At 38.5% G+C, this 21778-nt stretch overlaps 1 protein-coding gene across 2 annotated transcripts in view; it reads left to right on the forward strand.

The window, feature by feature from the left end:
* Positions 1–1070: 1070 nt before the first annotated feature.
* Positions 1071–21778, forward strand: part of LOC109090002 (pappalysin-1-like) — a 122586-nt gene continuing 101878 nt past the window's right edge. Inside the window, exons 1-7 of one of the 2 annotated variants that reach the window (XM_042757173.1) lie at positions 1071–2439; positions 6063–6355; positions 7130–7908; positions 12342–12487; positions 15516–15809; positions 16497–16689; positions 18026–18147. In XM_042757173.1, the coding sequence (XP_042613107.1) occupies positions 2052–2439; positions 6063–6355; positions 7130–7908; positions 12342–12487; positions 15516–15809; positions 16497–16689; positions 18026–18147 (2215 nt within the window). In that variant the 5' untranslated portion in view covers positions 1071–2051. The remainder of the gene's footprint in view (positions 2440–6062; positions 6356–7129; positions 7909–12341; positions 12488–15515; positions 15810–16496; positions 16690–18025; positions 18148–21778) is intronic. The other variant, XM_042757174.1, reaches the window with a different exon arrangement.

Genomic DNA, 21778 nt, shown 5'->3' on the forward strand with positions numbered 1-21778 from the left:
GTGTATGTACAATTGATTACATTTTTAGCCTTTAGTTTTACTACTATTATTATTATTGTCATTATTATTTAGGAAAGCAATTATGAAGTATTCACCAAGATTGTATTGCATGTACTCTGTGTCATGGAATTTCACAGGAATTGGAAAGGTTTCCTCTAAGGATCACTCGGCTGACCTGACCGCTGTGACCCGTGTCATTCTTCTGCTCTGTCTGGACAAAGGAAAAAAAATGTGGTCTCACCACTGCAATGTGACAAAACTGAGACAAATATTTAACATTGGTTTGGCCCTGTTTAATGGTAGGTAGCAATTTTCTGCTGTCTGCGTGTTCGTTTACACCAAACAAACAGAGAACAAAAGCTCTTGTGGCATTCCACACACAGCTCTGTCTCCACGCTCCACACAGATGGTCTGCCATACAAAGGTGGACCACCTCAAAGAACTGAGGAAATAAATTCTCCAACAGTTTCATGCAGAATAGAGCAAATTCCTGGTCTTTGTGCTCCACCATCTATCCATCTATCTATCTATCTATCTATCTATCTATCTATCTATCTATCTATCTATCTATCTATCTATCTATCTATCTATCTATCTATCTATCTATCTAAGATTTTTTAGAGGGGTGCGTGCAAACTGTACAGTGATAAAGTCACACTTTACAGTGTGTTTTACATGATAAAGTACTGATAAGATATTCTAATGAAGCACATATGCATAAGGGGTTAAGCTTGTGATTGTTTTATTGTAATTATTAATATTTACATAAACTGAAAAAAATGTGTTATAGAAATCGTTTTCACCTGTAAATTTATAGTAAATTTCACATTTAATTTCATAGCAATGGCAGGTAATAAATTGAATTAAACATTGAAGTTTTAAAGTATTTTGACACATTAATACATAATAACACATTAATATATCTTGAATTAAATAGAATTTTGTGGCACCTTTTTTATTTATTTATTTTTTATTATTATTATTTTTTTACAGATTAACACTAACTAACTAACTAATAAATACATTTTCATAGTTGCAGTATAAAATACAGAAGTTAACAAACCACAAAGAAAACGGAAATATGACAACAGCAGGAAAAAGTGAATCTGTATGAATTTGGGCACTTCTCTTGTGCAGTGAAAACTTTCAAATGAATAAAATGGTTTGAATTGTAGCCACTAGAGGGATTCACAAACACACACACACACACACACACACACACACACACACACACACACACACACACACACACACACACACACACACACACACACACACACACCCCCCTTCTCAACTCTGGAAACGCTATCCAACACTTGGAGGAGCATGTGTGGAAGTGCTCCTGCCGCCAGAGCTTTACCTGTGACTTCAGCACAACACGAGAGGAGGATCGGAAGGAGAAAAACTCATGTAGGACTGAAACATGGGCTGGTCTGCTTCCATCACATTCACACTCTTAAAAGACTGAAGGATCTCCAGCGGAGCTCACAGCATACATGAGGATCCGCGATGCTCTGGACACCTCCGAACCTCCTGCAGACCATCTCAATCACTTCAACTTCTAACGCCGAGACAACTTCAGCACAAACAGCACCTGAATGTGCTCCATCCTCAGATATGACAGCCCGTCATGTTTGGACGTGTTCTGCATTCATGAATTGTTCTTAAACATTGTTTTGCGAGTAGAGAAAGATAGAAGTACAGTGCGTGTGAATGTAGCTCTTCATTCGTTGATTACTGATCGAATCAATGAATTAAGCCGCGATCTCGTCAGAAGACTCACTTTTGCCTCCAGAAGGAGTAAAAAGAAATAGAAAACTCCAGCACACAGAACGGCTCGTATAGTGAAATAAAGAGCTTTATGGAACTGTGTATCTGAAACATTCGTCTTTGACAAACGATCGGGAAAGACGAGGAAACGAAAAGAAAAGAACAAAAAAAAAGTGGAAGGACTTTGGAGTGTAAGAGCGCGTCCGTGCGCATTTCTCTGGGACATTATCATACCCATCCGCATTATCATCCTCATCATTATCTATCTTGTGCTGAATAAAATGAAAGTTTGGACTGTTCTCCAGTGTCTCGCCATCCTGCTCGTCCTGTGTGTAGGATCAGACGGCGGGACGGTCCTGAGAAAGACCCGGTCCAAACGCGAGTTGGTGAAGATCAGAGAAGCCAAAGCGGTCTTCCCGGGGGCTTGTGCCACCCGGCTGCCCCGGGGCAAGCGCTCCCTGCCGGCGCTGGACCGCCGGCTCCCCCGCCAGCTTCGCCGCTCCTCTCCGGTGGAGGATGCGAGCTCCTCTCGGGGAAAACCCGTTTATTTTACGGGCAGAGGGGACCAGCTGAGACTCAAGCCCGGTGTGGAGATACCAAAAGGCAATTTCACCCTCCAGATGTGGGTCAAAGCGGAGGGTGGGCAGCGTTCCCCTACCATTATAGCTGGTAGGAACAGATTTAAGCATTTTGCGTGAGTCTGTGTGAGATGAATGTTGATGAGAAAGTAATGCATGTGAATTGCGAGGCTTGACCAGGTGGCTTTAGCGGTGCTAGGTTACAACATCCATATCCATCAATCAGTTACAGTGTCGAATTATTAATTATTAAGTAGTCGCGTGCGTCAGCGCGGAGACTCCACACACACTTTAATTCATTTCTAATATTAGCTTTTGGGCTGAAGTGATCATAAAATGAGGACTTCATTGGTCTAAACGTAGTCTATCCAAAAGCTTAGGTTTGCCGTTTCAGCTCTGATCTCAAGAGAGCGAGCGGGACAGGACTTTCCCCTCCCCAAGTCTTTGCGCGTTTTTAGGGGCACGCGGTTTACACGTACGACCCTCGAATCCCCGAAAGACCCCAAATCCCCCACTTCCATTCAACTCGGAGAAAAACACAGGAGAAAAGTGAAGTTGTTCTGAGCTTTGCAGATGTCTGAACTGCGGCTACACGTTACCAAAAAGCATTACTTTTCCTCCGGTACCTCCAGACACCAGAAGGCACAAATCTGAGTTTGCAAACGCCACCACAGATCTATAGAGGACTTTCTTCTTCTTCTTCCTCTTCTTCTTTCTTTCAGTGAGTAAGCATTACAACATCGCTTTCGATTCCGCTTTCTGCCGACAGAGAGCGTAAAAGACACGACATGTCGGTCTTTTTTGAAAGTCATGATCAATAAAAAAAAGTAAATAAAATGCTGGCTGCGAGAAGTGCTTTCTTCTACGCAGTCACGCACGACTAGACAGACCGGAGTGAGAATCCACTACTGATGCGGCAGTGGGCATCACTGATTTCCGCGTGGCATCTGATGTCAGTGCTACCCCCCCCCCCCTCCCCCCCCCCTTCCTCACCCTCCAGTAACTGAGATGACATCATCTGTTTCAGGCTTTCAGTGGGTTTGCACTGGACCAAATGCCTAACCGGCATTACGGAGATGAACAGTATAAAATCTCCCACACACATGCATCCATCGGATCCATAAATGCATGCATGATTATGCTGTATATGGATATGATCAATATTTTATACAGTGGGGCCCAGAAATCTGATATCACATTCAATAATAATTTTGTGTAAGCAAGAAATTAAAGTTAGGAGAAAAGTTATGATATTATCGCTGTAAGAAAACTTATCTAGAAGATAATGTCCTAGCAGAAAATGAACCCATCCAAAATATGGGAAAAGCACCAGTACAAATCAATATGGAGAATTCCTTCATATTGACATACTGTAGTAGTGTGCAGTGTGCTCTTTTACAGACTTTTCTGACAGTGTAGATTGAGATTCTGCACTTATTTCACTATTTTCATTAGTCACTTATAAAATGAGCAAATTTTGATGATGCAGATTCTGTGTACAGAAAGTCAGATTTCCTTGCTTCTGCTCAAGACTTACTTTAATTTGAACATTTTCAATTCAAGTCGGCAGGTCTTGAACAAACTTGTGGATATTTTAATAAAAAAATTGTCATGATTTAGCCTTAAAGGTTTTTTTCTTCCTCCATATAACTGAATTCAGTGGGCACCAATACCCTAAAAATTCCTTTAAAATATCGTTATGTTTCAAGGTATTTGAAGGACCTCTGTCACTGAATATCTGTTGTGTTAAGATATTAAAAAGAAGAAGAGGGAGAAGAACCTACAAAAATTACAAAACAATAAAAGGTGATTGAAGTGGACTCTAGCTTATGTAGTCATTCTTAATCTTTTAAATCTAATTCATGCCTCTAAGAATGAACACATAACGCAGTTGTTTTTAGAGAAGCCACTGCTTATTTTCACCAGTCACTGTTCTTATTGTTGTTTTTTCACCGTGTAAGCCTTAATATCGAGACTTAATAATGTTTTTTTTTTTTAGCTTTGTCATGTTTTCATTCCATAATGCAGAAGACTGAAGAGTGAGGAATGAGGAAAAGGAGTATTTGACAGAGAAAAAACAAAAAGCTTATCGATGTCCTAATGTCAGTAATTTCAGCACCCTGAACAGCGCTGAGATTGTGACTGCTGTATGTAAGATAGATTTGGATGAGTGCTCTATAAACCATCAATATTATTTATGGTCATGACTTGGCAGTTGAAGAAGAACCTAAAACAGATATCATCAGATGGCAGATTAGACATCTTGTTTAGATTGTTGATTTAGCTTTGGAAGCAGTACAGCAAAAAAACACAGTGTCTTGATTTCAACAAAACCTTATGTTGACTTTGATCAGATGATTAACACTGTCCATCTGGTTCAAGACTGCGTTCAACACGTTAGACTGGCGTGAGAGCATGAAAAAGTGCTTAGTGGACACTGATCTTCCATGATGATGAGATATAAATTGACATACACGGCAGATCTGATCTGAGATATATAGAATGCAAGCTTAGGTGACAATGAGGGAAGGACATTTAGGTTTCATGATGCTTAAAACATGGCTTGACCAAAACAGCATACTGTATTGTGTTATTGTGTAAACTTGAGTAAAGTATTTTTTTTTCTCCAAATTCCCCAACCTGAGAGAATATGTATGTGTACAATTTCCTCTATAGATTTAAAGCTGCACCTACCAAACAGACGTTCATCCTTTTCTGACTTGACCTGGTGTTCTAGTGATATTTTTGTCACTGATTGGACTGGCCCAAATATTACATAGAATTTCATTTTAAGTGGAAACTGTCTAGTGAACACCCAAAAACAGCCCACACAATACAAAATATTTAAATTTATAGTAAAATGTCAACATCAAAGTATTGTAATTGTTAAAGAAAATAATTTGCTTCCAAAAAGGTTGTACTCTAGGAGATTGAGACCAGGCTCATTGTGAAGTGACTAGTTTTATTGTAAATATAGCAAAGCATTTTAGGAAAGTGAACATTAAAAATTATGATTCCAAGTTGGTGAAAGCTAGTTACTATATCTGAACCGTATCTTAAAATTACATTGTTAGTGTACCCACAATAGCCATAACAAATAACAAGGGTCATTTTTAATTTTCACTGCCCCCTCCTACCTCTCCCCTCCTAATATTCATATTAATTAATTAATACCACTAAGCCTTTTGTGCTTGTTTAATTTGATATTTGTGGTGAGCTGAATGCTATTTTTTTGAGAATTTAGAAATTTATAATTTTATTAAATTTATAGTAATCACTATACATCCAAAGAACTGTGACAATGAACAAACTACTTTTAGATAAAAAGTGAAGTCTGGACATCACAAAAATAGAAACTAAACTAAACTAAACTAAACTAAACTAAAAAAAAAAAAAAAAAAAAATGTAAAGGAATGCAAGTGTACTAGCATACTACTCCTATTATTTGGCACTAATAATAATAATAATAATAATAATAATAATAATAATAGAATAATTATAGTAAAAAACATAATCATAAAGACTTATTGTTGGTTGCATCTAGTGTGCATTGGCAGTGGCGCCTATATGAAGGCTCATGTCGATACTATCCATTCCCCTTATACTTTGTAGTTTACTTTCCAAAGCAAATTTTGGGGTATTGTTTCTTGACTTGTTGTTCATTATGCATTTGGATTTCTCTCCTGACACATTTGTTCTCGTTTTCAACCACAGGTCTCTTCGACAAATGCTTCTATGCCTCCAGTGATCGTGGATGGCTGTTGGGAATTAAAGCTGTGAGTGAACAGGGAAACCGTGACCCACGTTTCTTCTTCTCCCTTAAAACGGATCGAGCACACAAAGTTACCTTCATTCACTCGAATGCCCGCTACTTGCCCAACCACTGGGCCCATGTAGCTGTGACTTACAATGGCCTCTATATGAAGTTATATGTCAATGGTGCTCAGACAGCTGTTAGCAGGGAACAGTCAGGTGATGTCTTCAGCCCACTTACTAAAAAGTGTAAGGTAAGTTTAATTCTTTTAGCGTTTCAGAGTTTAACTTTGTACACAATATTCTGAAGAATCACACACAAGAAGTTTTATATATTTTTTGTATTATTAGTTAAAGGTGAAGCGTGTAATTTCTGTGCCTCTAGGTGAACCAAACAGACAAACTCTTGCATGTTTTTTTTGACACTTTCAACATGAAATGTCAAGTGAGAAGCACTAAAAGCGTGTTGAGCTTTACTTTAAACAAATTAATGTGAAATTGACAAGATTTTAGTACACGGGTTGTAGTACGTATCACCGCTGTCTGGAAACATTTAAAAATATTGTACCACCTACACTAAACCCTATACCCTAAACCTAATCAATAGTGTTATCAAAAGCAAACATGAGATGCATTTACAGAAGCAGCTATGCATTTTATCCTGCTTCTACAAGTTTTTGATCTCTTTTTTCATGACTCATGTTTTACGGGACTCATATCCGAGAGCGTTGCATTGCAAATGAGCTACTGAGCAAGTTTACTACCCAGAAAAGACATATATGGAGCTGGCTATGTGATGCAAATGTCATAATGCATTAGTTTACAAATCATACACAATGGTAAAAGTGTTTTGAGCTCATAACATAGTATTGTTTACTGGTATAGTACCGGAATAGGATAAAGTATATTATCAGAAAAAAAGTTACACCCTTCACCTTTGAAAAAGCTGCCAGGTCTTATGTAATACACACACTGTATGCAAATAAAAACAGACAAATGTAATGGATTGATCTGATTTAAAACTCAAGGTGCTGATGGTGGGTGGAAATGCGTTGAATCATAACTACAGAGGCTCCGTGGAGCGTGTCGGTTTGTGGCGACAGGCTCTCTCTCAGAGGCAGATCATAAGGGACATGCACGGACACGAGGACCCTGAGGACCCTGAGGACCTGGTTGACCTGGTGATCCGTGAGACATTTGAACACCCAGCACGCAAATGGCTGGCTGTGAAGGATGGCAGCTTCCCAATACCGGATGAGGGTCCTCGTGCAGGGTTGGGGTCTTTAGATACCACCCTGGAGCCTCCAGCTTGCGGTCAGACAGTGTGTGATAACACAGAAGTGGTGCGCAACTACAATCAATTCTGGAGCTTCCGTCGCCCCAAGATGGTTCGATACCGTGTCGTAAACGTGTTTGACGACTCTTACCGCAAACCCACAGTCACAGATCAGCAGATTCACCTGCAACATCAGCATTTGAATGAAGCCTTTAGCATATACAACATCACCTGGGAGTTGACTGTGCACAATGTAAGCAATTCCTCTTTGTATAACCGCCTGGTACTCGCCAACTGTGACATTAGTAAGGTGGGTGATGAGGATTGTGACCCTGAATGCAATCACACCCTGACTGGATTTGATGCTGGTTACTGCAAACCCAGGACGCGATGTCCTGAACATAAACAAGGGAACGGTGTCTGCGATCCAGAGTGCAACTGTGAGAACTATGGATATGATAATGGAGATTGCTGTAATCCTAGCATCACTGACGTGACCAAAACTTGCTTCAATCCAGCTTCTCATTTAAGGTAAGAACTTAAGATCAGGAAGTCTAAACAGTTGTAATTTTTAAAGACACCTTGTTTAGTAGCCTAAATCTCAGAGTCAGGAACTGAACCACGAGTCTTTGTGAGGCGTTTGCTCCCTGTGTTGTTGTGGGTTTCTTTTTGGTACTCCAGTTTGCCCCACAATATGTAGACATGCAGCATAGGTGAATTGAAGACATTCAATTGTCTGTAGGTGTTTCATTATCCTCAATATCAGTACATACTCAATATCCAAAAAAATATCCAACTTTACCTTCATACATAGAGCACACTCAGCTAAAGCAATAAATTCTACATAGCAAATCACAACTGATTGTTGTGATGTGACATACAGCCAAGTATGGTGACCCATACTCACAATTCGTGCTCTGCATTTAAGCCATCCAAAGTGCACACACACAGCAGTGAACACACACACACACACACACACACACACACACACACACACACACACACACCCAGAGCAGTGGGCAGCCATTTATGCTGCAGCACCCGGGGAGCAGTTGGGGGTTTGGTGCTTTGCTTAAGGGCACCTCAGTCGTGGTATTGCCAGCCCAAGACTCGAACCCACAGCCTTAGGGTTAGGAGTCAAACTCTCTAACCACTAGGCCACAATCATTGTTGATCATTGTGTTTGCCTAGCTCTGTTAAATGTGGACAATTAGGCATTAAGGTATTGTAAACATTAACTGTAAAGCTGTGAAAAAAAGGTGTATTTTAAAAGTGATTTTGTATGGGTTTTTGAAGTTAAACATTTCTTCAAAATCTCCAGATCTATCTCCGCATTTCAGTAGCGTTAAATGTTTAGTAAAAGAGGGAGGCTAAAGAGCATGCATGGGTAGTGGCCACGGTCTGTAGGTCAGGGATAGCCAACACTGCTCTTAAACAACTACAATTCTGCAGAGTTTAACTCCAACCTCAATTAAACACCCATGAACCTGGTAATCAAGGTCTTCAGGATAACTCAGGATTACACAGCCAGATGTGTTGGAGCAGGCTTGGAACTAAAGTGTGCAGGAAGGTAGGCCCCTAGAAGCAGGGTTCACTACTCCAGCTTCCAGCCAGTGCTTCTCAAACCTGTCTTGGAGACCCCCACCACTGCACATTTTGGATGTCTCCCCCATCAGCCATACCAAATTCAGGTCTTATAGTCTCTTCTAATGAACTTATGTGTTGAATTATGGCAAGCTCACACTGCATGGTTTTTGTCTGGATTTTGCTGTCATGGACAGGTTTCCAGAGTCTGTGACAAAACCCCTGGATCGCAACCAAATCAGTGCTCGTTGCAGTCACAGAAGCTCGTTAAGTATGAGAAGTTCAGCAACATGATCCGAAACTGTCTCGATATATCACAGACACTATGACATTTTCAAACCTGTTTGATGTTATCGCCATGTGATCACATAATGCGAGTGACACAATGACAGCGTGGAACTAATCCAGCCAAGGATGTGATGGTATAAATGGTAATCCACAGTGCAGATGGTATAAATGGAGAAAGGACGTACAGTGTCTTCCAGCAAGAATGCAGGTGGTCCTCGGTGTGTTTGGACATGTGAACTGGAAAGCAAACTTGTAGAGCTTTGGCAAGAACATTACTGTTTATTTGATGTTTCAAGAAATGGCTTATAATCGCTGTAATTGCTGGTCGGGAACACCTCTTCACCGAATGTTTTGTAGTGTGTGCACCTCGTCAATGTTTTGTTGTGTAGTATGCACGCAGCTATGATAAGACACCGAAAGATGAGAAGAAACCTTGTTGTGTAGCGATTTGGCTAGTCTTCCAATCATGTAGTGTGAGCTTGCCATTAGGTGTGCTAGATGAGCAAGACTTCCAAAATCAGCAGTGATGGAGGGGTCCCCGGGACAGAATTGAGAAGGACTGCTGTAGGTAATCTGTAAAGGCAATTGTGTTTCATTACTGAGTCTCTCACAACTCGTCTGTTATTGCAGTGGGATCTTCTCTTCTAGCTTTTCATGAGCACTTAAAGAAAAAAATGTTTTCATCAAGGATCCCTCTAGGGGAACTATTACAGCCTGCTGTGTGGCGATCTGCTCAAAGTTTTAAACAACAGTATTTTCACCAAAAGACGAAAAGAGAAAGGAAATTGGATTTCTAAGTCTGAATACCTGAGGCCATTAGATAGAAGGCTCAACATGTTTACAATTCCACCAATGGATAAGGTCTGATTTAACTTTTGGACTCTATAAAAGGTAGCTATATTTGTTTCACAAAAACAGATATAGCCCCAAGGACACACGTACTGTAGTAATCCTAAACTATGAGATTTGTTTTATGGAGGATTTTTTGCCTTAATGAGTAGTTTTATTTGGTGGCTTTTGTTTCAGCTGGGTGGACTATAAAGTAAAAGCCAACATTTCAAGTAAGCTTATTTGATTCTTGTTTAGACTGGTCTCCAAGCAACAATTTTGTTTTCAAAATGTATTCATAAACGTTTGTTTACAGAAGTGCACGAAGGTTCATGAGAAAAGTATAAACATTCCATGTCGAGAGAAAATAGTGAATGAATTGATAAGTGAAAACAAGCTTTTTACGTCTTTGTTTTGTATGATTCATCCCAGTATTGTCCTTGAATTTCTTTTGCACGGCTTAATTGTGCTTCTCTTTCAAGGGAAAGCAATGTTTTCTATTAGCCATTTTGAACGCTTTCCAGGCCGCAGAATTGCATCCAATAGTATTCCTAAAGCTCTTCAAATGACTCTGTGTGCGGGCTCTGAGGTGACATCAGTCACGAAAAACATGCAGGTGGTTTTTCCCAAATATTATCTCGTCGCAATCATCAAGAGACTGTTTATCACTGGATGTCCAATCCAGTAAAAGAAATCGGCAGTTGGCCAAACCTAAGCTTTCAATGGAAATATTGCAACTGATGGATGAAAGATGGTTTAGAAAGATTAGAGTGAGAACAGAAGAAGAATTTTCAGATAAATACCCCAAGTGGTTGTTTATTTTGTTTTGATTATGGGACGTCTAGGGAGACACGCTGATGGCTGCACCGCAAACATTCATCAGCATTCCTTCTTAATTGTGGAATTCTGGATGAACACTCCGCTACATGCGTGGCACAACAATGGCTGTGTGGTCGGACGTTTATTTTTGTAGACCCAGAGCCTGTTACCACTTTGGTTGTTTGGGAATCTAGCTAACAGGAGACTTCGGGTTGGAGTCCATGAAAAATGTGAATGATATCAACTTATGATGTCTTACATGTTTTATGCACGTGTTTAAGTTAATTCTCCATGCTTTTTGAAGAATGTATACAGTGACACATTGTTTTTGCAAGCAAACATCCCATCTGTAAAGAGAGATTTGTGTTCTTGCCTTCATAAGATCACTGGTCAGATCTGATGGCTTAAACCTTAGACACAGTTGTGGTTAACCCTAAGCCAAAAGTTGAATACATTAATGCTATATGCATTAATTCATGCCTTGCTTAGGATGTCAGCCCGTTTTGGGCATGTTAAAGTTGTGCAATAAGAAAAATGTCTGTCATGGCTTTGGTTCATAGATTAGTCACAGGTGAAAGGTCATACTACGTTCTCATCTGCCTCTGTTGGATATTGTGTGCGATTGTTTAATTGATGAATGGGGTTTCCTGAGTTGTCACATGGGTCACCTCAGGGAGGTCTTTCATCAGGTGCTTTACAGTCGTGTGAGCCCATAAAACTTACAGATGTTATTGTTTTTGCCCTAGTGGAGCGCTGTGGTGTAAAACAGGCTAGCACGTTGCGTTACATGCTCATAAAAGCACCTGTCTCTGGAAAGACACTTATGTTTGCGCACCTGCTTTGGACTCATAGCTTGCTGTTAAAAAACTTTAATCCTGACCAGACTGGGGAAATAGAGAACATGGTTGTAATGGATTCATGAAAATTATGTTAACAGTTGCTGGACAGCTTCTCCTTTGGCACAAATAGAGAGAGTGCAAATGGAAGATCAAAACTTATGTTAGTGCTGATTGCTTTTACATGCATAAAATTTGCAATGCACTGATAATTATAGTGATAATTTCAACTTTTAAGGTAAAGGGAACAAGATCCAAGATTTGCATAATCTAAAACAGGACTTTAAATCTTGAATATCATGAATGATATGTGGTGTCTCTATTCAAAACTCAGAATCTCATCTCATTTCAAAGGAGTAACTATCCTGTTTCATCCTCTGTAGAACAAGTTTTCCAGCAACTTGCACTGGGGGGAATGTAGATTCATGAGTTTGGCAAATAAGCAGTGGCTGCCAAATAAATGTAGCCCATCAATGTTTAAGTCGATAATCTTGCAGCACTCCATCATGCAACATGAAGGTTGGGTTGTAGGTGACAATAAGTATTTGTTCTGTGTATATTATAAACAATGTACTCGTTTTAATCAAGTATCTCCATCTCTTGCTCCAGGGCCTATCTGGATGTGAAGGAGCTAAAAGAGATCCTCAAGCTGGATGGTTCCACGCACCTCAATATCTTCTTCGCCAATTCCTCAGATGAAGACCTGGCTGGAGTTGCTACCTGGCCGTGGGATAAGGAGGCACTGACACATCTAGGTATAGAAATTGCTCAACATGTCCTCCAACCATTACACCCACATAGGTCGTTTGTTCAAATCCCTGAAATACAACCCATCGGAGCATATACTACAATTGCACCCCTATCGGCAACAGGACACTTTCACATTAATGCTTTGTACTCTTTTATCTGCGCCATAATTTGGGTCTTGTATAGCTCAGTTGGTAGAGCATTGCGTTATATGACCAGAGGCGTCATGCCCATTTAAAGTAAGGAGGCACGTGACCCCTCAGATTTTTGAGCCATGTGGATTTTGAATGCAGCCTCCAAAAGACAAAATTTTTTCCGATTAATATTTTCTATATTAAATACAGTTTGAATACAATCACACCAGTTTGATTAGTTCGTTCAGTGCATCATATCATCAGCTGCTAAATTCAAATCTGAGTTTGCTGGCTGGTGCTGAGCCAGAGACAGAAGCGTTTGTAAATCTCTGCATTATAACCAATCACACACAATGTTGTTGAGCTTATGAATGCAATGACCAATCAGAGGTGTTCAGATGAGTCATCGCTAAAATGCCAGTGTTTTCTTCACTCGCTCCCTGACTGAATAACTCTTTCTGGCGAATTCTCTTGTCAGAAACATCAAAGTGTAAATATGTGTACGAATCTGTAAGATATTAATTTCACAGTGTAAACAGCTTCAGTGATTTTTTTTTGATCAACTTTTTATTATTTTTAACATATAACAAATAATCTAATATATCCATTCAGAATAAAACACAAGAACAACAACAACAGACACATAATCAATTTACATATTCCAGTGAGAGGGGGAAAAAGCTTCAATGATTTTAATGGGAGTTTTTGAGAGCTCGAACTAGACTGTCAGTGAAAATGTTCTTTGATAATGTAACTTACAATGTTTTTATTCACATAAACTTGCAATGTTAAATTCACATTAAATATAAACTCAGTCGTATTAAAAATATGTTATGGCATGACACCCATATCTGTTAATTAAGTAAACAGACAGTTTTTTTATGCATAGGCCTATTACATTGTTAGGTTACTTTGACCATCGCCCACTATAGATCATAATCTATAAATGTGAGGATTAAGATATTTCATGATATTCAGTTTGAATAAATAAATAAACAAATAACTCATGCCCCCTCAAAAATAATGAGTGCATGATGCCCCTGTATATGACAATATGCAATCAAGTGATCATGGGTTTGATCCAAGAAGAATCCACATGCTCATAAAATTTATACGCACTGTAAATCATGATTTTGCATGTTTCTGTGAGGGTAGGTTTAGGGGCGGGGTTAGGTGTGGTCATTCGTACAAATTCGTATGAATTAGCCACCTAGTAAAATATGTACAAATTGCCATGAGATTGGGTTGGACCATGTAAAGTCCACAAATTGCATTTAAATAAACCTGCATTTTGATTGGTAATGACAGTCATATGTCATTTCATGATGACAGATGCAACACGACATTGTCAATATTTTTACGCCCGCTGGAGGGCACTAAACTTTAAAATGTAAATATAGGTCGTAATAAGATGCTTGCAAAAATGACCTTTAGGGTCGTTTTTTTTTTTTTTTTGCTGTAGGACAGTCTGAAATTACTGCATAAATGCAGTCCAGGTCAAGAGTCTGAATTGCATTCCTGCAGTCATTTAAGTCTTACTCTGTCACACTCTGTTCCTTTACCTTCAATGAGTGGTTCCTATTCTCATGACCCCTGCTTATTTTCTTAGGGGAAGCATTTCTGATTTAATGTAGCGAAGAGTATGCAAATGAATATGATGAAAATTACAGTACATTTTAGCTGCATTTACTCCGTATTTTTGGGTTTGGTCTGTTTATTTATTTATTTTTTAAATGTATGATTACAATTACTTGAGCAGCAGTTGTATTGAATAATAACATGGCCAACATGATGCTTTATTGCATGTCCATGCGCTAGGAAAACCTTCAACAACATCCGATCTGTACCAGATACCAGACAAAAAATTGGATTTGGTTGACAGTTTAAATGCAGTTTTTATTCTACCTGGTCTCATGGCAAAAACGAACCTGGGGGCACTTTTTCACGAGACGCGAAATACGTACCAATAAGTACACATCACTGCAGTTTCCAAAAGAAATAAAAACAGTGAGGCAGTAAAACTCAGACACCTTTTATTCCTTTTCACACAAATTTTCAGAGTTTTTCGATTAATAAAGCATGACTTATGAAGAATATAACGTTATGACTTTAAAACAATTTCAATATTTTAATAAATGGGAGATTTGAAAATTGATGGTTTTGAATGTAAGCATCACACATATCCAGCTTCATATCTATGGGTTTTCATAAACGGTAGGTTTGTTCGTTAGCTCACAGAGACATACTTGAGAGGTGAGGAGCTCTGGTTCGAATTCCGTGTAACTATGGTTCGACAAAACAATTAAAATCTGCATATAAAGAAGTTCAAATGGCACAGTTGCATCAACAAATGCATTTTTATATCAGTTTTGCATTTGTTAACAGTATCGGGTAGGTTTAGGGTTGGGTTTGGTGTAGGGCATATTTCCAATGCGATAGAGCATTAACTTTTAGCGACAGTACCCGGATATTTGAATTCTGAACCGACGCTAAACGTACCTGAAACAACATAATAAAAACACATTAATACGTACCTATATCAAAATAATAAAAACATGCCAGGATTCACGTATTGAACCCGTGTTTTAGTGCCACTCAGTGGACATTTCTCTCTGAAACTGCGAAGAAACGTGCAGTAAGATACGTATAAACAGTGTTACAGTAAAGTACCCAGAGGTACGTATTTTTATGAGATCAGGTTGATTTTATTCCTCTAATTATAATTTAATAAAAAAGCTTGGGAAACAGCACTCTTCAAAAACGAACTTAAGTTTCTTTAACTTAAATACATTTGTATGTTCAAACTGCATAGTATAACCTACTAGAATAAGAAACAATCCTGAATATTTATGCACACGCACATTAAGGTTTACACTCTGTACTTTTCCTCCTCTCTTCTTAGGTGGCATAGTTCTGAATCCGTCTTTCTATGGTACATTTGGCCACACTCATACCATGATCCATGAGATCGGTCACAGTCTGGGATTGTACCATGTGTTCAGAGGTATCTCAGAGATCGAGTCCTGCAACGATGCGTGTTTAGAGACCGAGCCGTCACTGGAAACTGGAGATCTGTGTGCCGATACTAATCCCACACCCAAAACCAAGCACTGCAGGGACCCTGAGCCTGGCAACGAAACATGTAGCAACCGCAATTTTGTTCACACACCCTTTAATAATTACATGAGTTACGCAGGTAAGAAAATATCTATGGAAACTCTTCTATTCTATTCTATTCTATTCTATTCTATTCTATTCTATTCTATTCTATTCTATTCTAAAATTTAACTTAATCTGGATTGTAAAAAATGGTAACACTTTAGTTTAGGGACCAATTCTCACTATTAACTAGTTGCTTATTAGCATGCATATTACTAGCATATTAGCTGTTTATTAGTACTTATAAAGAAAAAAGAAATGAATGAATTCTGCATGACCTTATTTTAGATCCCTTAAACCTACTCTATGCCTAAACTTAACTACCTTTCTATAAAAAAGCAGCAAATTATGAATTTATTGAGGCAAAAGTCATAGTTAATAGTTTTGTAGTTGTAGTAGTTATAAGCATTATACAATTATGATTGTTATTTTTATTATACATTTTCATATTTTAAACTATAGAACTCTGGGGAGTTTGAATACATTTGCAAACTAACCCAACTTTGTTGTTGTTTTTACAGCATTATCAGTTTTTTTTTTTTTTTTTTTGCTCAACAGTAGCTGTTACTCATGTCACCTCGAATTGCCCAGTGCCAAAAATAAAAATCATTTGATTGATTTCCACATTGATCATTGACCTTCTCAACATGAATGCTTTTTCATGTGCTATGGATCTATTAGGAACTAGGCCAAATTACTGAACTTACACTCCATTTTTCCCCAGATGATGACTGCACTGATTCCTTCACGCTTAACCAGGTGGCTCGCATGCACTGTTACCTAGACCTCATCTACCAGACCTGGCAACCCGACTACCGACCCCCTCCAGTCCCCATGGCTCCCCAAGTGGTAGAACAGGAACAAGACTCCATTACTGTGGAGTGGTTTCCACCCATCTCTGGCCACTTCTATGATAGGTGAACTGAGGTTGCAGTGGCCTAGCACATACCCTTGGGACTATTTTTATTTTTTTACAAATATATGTGGTAAAATACACAGCATTTGGAGAGATGCAATCTAATATATTAAAGGTCGTGGAATATAAATGTGGATGTACTGTAGGCAGAGAGGAGACATGTCTAAGCATGTTCTGTTTTGTAAATATTGAAAGAGGAGAAGTCAGAGATATTTAGTAATCATTTTTGAGTACAGTGAGAGGATAGATTGGAGGAAGTGCAAAACAACCGAGAATTCTAAGCGCCTGCCAAATCGCTAACACATGCTATCAATTAATGGCACTATTTCTAAACTGTGTTTAACCGGCTGCGTCGTAGATAGAGTGGAATTGTTCACATAGCCTTCCAAAATTATCTTGTTGGCTCTGGAATATCTGCATTTCATTTCGTCGAGCTGAATGCAGTCAGATATATTTATTTGTGGGCCTGCAGACAGTCCACGAGGGACTGTTATGTGAGAGACAGGTGGAATTCACTGAGAAAAGCGGCAGGGGAATCCCCTCAGAAGGAGCATGTTGAGACATGTTGCTCTCAAACTCTCCACTTGGACCATGTGACATTGTTTATTGTATATCAATATTGCATTCTTACACCGCAGTCAGACTGCTTAAACAGCAACCAGATTTGTCATTGACCTCAGGCAAAAGTGCTTAATGAGTCATTGGAGTTGATAAGGGATTTCTCACACCGGAGCAGTCTTGGGGAGTAAGCTTTTTAAACATTATGACAGGAGCATATCTGTTTTCAACAGTGTACAGTAGTTTTTCCAATAACAACCTGCTTTTTCCAATAAGTTGTGGTGTAGTACACCAGTAATATTTTCAAGGGTTATTAGTTGCATTTAGTCTAAATGCAGATTCAATTGTTTATAAAAAAAAAAAAAAAACATATTCTATTAAAAAAGTTGATACACTATCAAAAAATAAATAAATATTTTAAATATGGAAAATTTTAATATATACTGTAGTTATTAGATTACATAATTTAACCATGTTTCTAGCACAGAATGGGGATATGTATTATTTATTTATTTTGATAGAATTGAATCTGCACACAGTTTTCAGATTTTTGATTTTTACTTGACTGCATTAAACTCAATATTATTCTTATATTCTTAATATTGATTTCTATTTTTGTTACATTTGTGATTTCGTAAACTCTTATTCTTAACATTTTTACTTTATTTTATTATTATTTTTTTTTATTTTATTTTTTTAAAGTAAAGCCTTATATTGGAGATTCCTTTCTAACTTGACGTATCTAAGTTGCATTTTGTCTATCTCTGTTGGTTTCCTAGAGAAGTGGGATCAGTATGTGATAAATGCGCAGAGGGTCGAGTCCTCCTGCAATACGCCTCCAATTCTTCATCTCCATTCCCCTGCTCCCCGTCTGGCCACTGGAGCCCCAGAGAAGCAGAGGGTGAGTTTTTTCGTACATCCGCCGTCACATAATTTCTTCTAAACACACTTGCTTGTCATTGGCTAGTTTGCCAATGCTTCTTTAAAAATCGACGTACTGAATAAATTACAGCTTATTGCATGTGTTGTGCCTAGGATGCAAGTGCCAAAAGTGCCTGAATATTACACATTTTTCAACTATCACAATATAGAAAATGTACATAGAGGTGATTTACTCATCTACTGTCTGCATTCTGGATAAGTGTGATTTAGACTCAAGCAAAAGCTTTGAGAAAATAATTGTGGTCTGTGCATGTCCCTGGACAGACACTTGTGTGAATTTCTGGTCCAGCCTTTGTAATGCTGAAGTGTCTCTGCAACCAGAATAGAAAACCTCAATACATCTGTCCCTTTGAAACTCATTACTAACTTAGCAGAGCCATATAAATTTGCAGGCTCTCCTGGTCAGAGGCATGCAGTTGCCAAAGTCTCTTGAGTTCATGACAGCAGCATCCCAAAGGAAATGTTTGTTGTCTGTTGTCATGACGAATTTGCATCCCAAGAGTGAGATTCTTATTTCATATTCTCCTTGTATAGTAGGATATCCAGATTTGTAAATTACTTCACATCACATCACAAAACCATTTGGTAAATCAAGGGTTTTTACAAACAAAATGTGCTCTGTTCATATTTCATAAATGACACCCAATTACTGTTTTCAGACAGGTCTCTCAAACATTGTAGTCCTGCCAAATAAAATTACTGTTTTGATATGAACCAAGGGGTAATTGTTGGTTAGCATGGTCCCATTAGTCTTTGTTGATAGACATTGTAAGCACACTTTTTTTTAATTAAAAAAAATTCACCACATGCATTTATTTATTTATTTATTTATTTATTTATTTTTTACGTTTCCAGTCACCAGCAGCATTTATGATCATTTTCAAAAACTTGCATGGCTTATAGCAATATGGAAATATGTCAAAAGAACTGAGCCTCTACTTTTAAACAAAATAAACTTTTAATTCTAGCTTGATGCATTCTTTTTTTTTTTTTTTTTTTCAACACTTGAATGTGGACAAGTTTCATAAAAAAGCAACATTTTAAACAAAAAGCTGAGAAAATCAAATTTTTGCAAACGATTTTGTCTGGATCGGATTCAGAACGATGATCACATCCTATTTGCTTTCATTATTTAACAAAAGCGCAATTTGTTTTTATTGTGAGTGCACACAAATAAACATAGAGTCTTCACAGATTTGAAAGATGTATTATTCTTATCTGTAGGAACAAAAACTGGTCAGTATTTTAAGAGCAAATGAGTGTGGCGGTGCCTCAATCTGTCCTGCAGTGAGCGCGCGCTTCTGTTCAGCTCCTCTAGCTAAAGTTGCTAATACTTATATATTTAAGATGATTATCCATATTTGAGGTTGATTAATGATAGGTGAGTGTTTGGATGTCCTGCCCGATGTAGGCCTACTGTATTACCAAATAGACCAGCCCTTGATGATCTGTCAGTCACGGACTACGTGACTTCGCCTGTGGAATTTTCGTTATTATTATTATTTTTTTCTGTGACTAAGCGGCTAATAAAACTTTGGTCTACCAAGCCTCTTTTGATCGACTAACGATTAGTCGAATATAAGGGGGCAGCCCTTCTGTATAGAGTAAATCATTTCCATCAACACCCCCAAAGCTTGCACAGTTCTAAACCACTTCCATATACATCTGCTTACATACATGACCACTTGTTTCTACATCTTCTACACTGTGCTTTGATCCAGAGATTCATTACTCTTTCAGAAGATGTGTAATAGCGCCTCCTAACCTATAACCATGAAAACACAGAAAGCTGGAAAATTCCGTCAATGGCAGAGAATGAGTTAAAATTGAAAACCAAACTTACTTTCTTCTCTTTTTATTTATTTATTTATTTTTAATTTACACTATTTGTTCAGTATAGTAACTAGTGAAGAATTTGGGTATGTGTGTTCTTGTGGCACATCAGTGTTTCCATAAGGTAACTGTCGTACAACTCCAAAGTGATTAGTCACATGACATTTACAGCTGAGGTGATTGGTCCAAAAACAACTGGGTCCGTGTGCAAATATGGCAGACTGCTAGGGGCTCTTGTGCCAGCTGAGCAACTACCATTGAGATGAATAAATTGCTTGGATGTCTTTCAGGTAACACAGACCTCCTTAAACTGATAGTGCCACAGTGTTGATATACTTTGATCAAATCAACCTACAGTTTATAGTTGACTTGGTAATTTACAGTGCCCTTGTCCAGTGTAATACAAGAACAATTTTATTTATGTTTATTTTAAATGATTACTTACCTTGTCAGTGCATTGTGACCATGGCTCCTCACACTGATCTTGTCAAAGCGTCCCATCTCTCCTACAATGACACTTTAATTCTTGGATGAATGAATGCATCTTAAAAATTGAAATTTTTTCATTTTTCATTTTTCAATTTTCATTTTCATTTTTTTATTTTATTTTTTTTTTTTTTGCATTTCAGTATGTCTTATACTTGTTTTCAGTGTAACTGTGAACAGTTAACTGGTGGTGGGATAATTTTTTTTTTTCCTTTATAAATAGTCTACACAGCTGTGCTGCTCCAGAATTCACAGACAGCTGCTTTATTAGTTGTTTGTGAGCGTGGCTGGCATAAAATAGCATCGTGTCAGTTAGTTCGACTCACATCTTGGAGGAATGCTCTTACTCTGCAAATCAGAGCTTTTTGTGGGATTTTTGCCCCAGTGATATATGACGTATATGTTTTTGTGGTCAAGGCTGTTTCAAAAGCATTACGCTCACTGTTTGGTACCACTCGGGAGACATTGCATTTCCTTACAATTAAAACGCTTCCCACGGTCAGGACGCAGATCCGTTCATGTCTTTATGGTGAGATGGTGTCTTGCAGTTTTGATTCATATCTCTAGCAGAAGGAAAGACTTATTATCAATCGGAGGAGTGTTTCCTCTTCAAAGACCTGCTTTGATGATAATGAACATAGACACAGACAGTGATGGATATGGGTCAGAGATTGCTGTTAACCTTATTATCAGAGAGCACTTTACTTCAGAACCCATCATTTTCACTAACTGTTCTACAGTTGCAGACAGACCATTCATCATTTCCTTGATATGGCACTCTCTATTTAGGCAGCACACACACGGACCCTTAAAAATAAATATACGTGCTTTCTCACATAAACATTAATACATGTAGCACTCTGCACTTGTTGCAGTGTTACGAAGACATGCCTGGGCTTGCTGCTGCTCCAGAGCGTAAACGGCTCTCTGTTTTCCCTCTTGGAATGATGCCCTGTTAATCACAGTCCCCTCAACGAGCCCCTCTTACACCAGTATTTGTCCTATGTGACGTGCCCCGAAGACCCCAGCACAGCTGCTTGGCAATCTGTTTGTTTGTGCTTCTCGGCCAGGGACGGAATTTCAGCGTCCGCCCTCTTCTGGCGCGTTTTCCTGATGGCATTGCCACTCCACCTGCCGGCCGTGGAGTTCCTGCTGTTTGTATTTGCAGTAAAATGAACTCAAACAGTATTTCATCCCAGAGTTAATTTACTTTAAACCTAACTATAGTAGTTTACAACAGGCTTTCAGTGAAGTAAGCTGTGTTGATTGTA

This window comes from Cyprinus carpio, chromosome A5, assembly GCF_018340385.1.
Source record: "Cyprinus carpio isolate SPL01 chromosome A5, ASM1834038v1, whole genome shotgun sequence".
In the NCBI taxonomy this organism is placed as follows: Eukaryota; Metazoa; Chordata; class Actinopteri; order Cypriniformes; family Cyprinidae; genus Cyprinus; species Cyprinus carpio.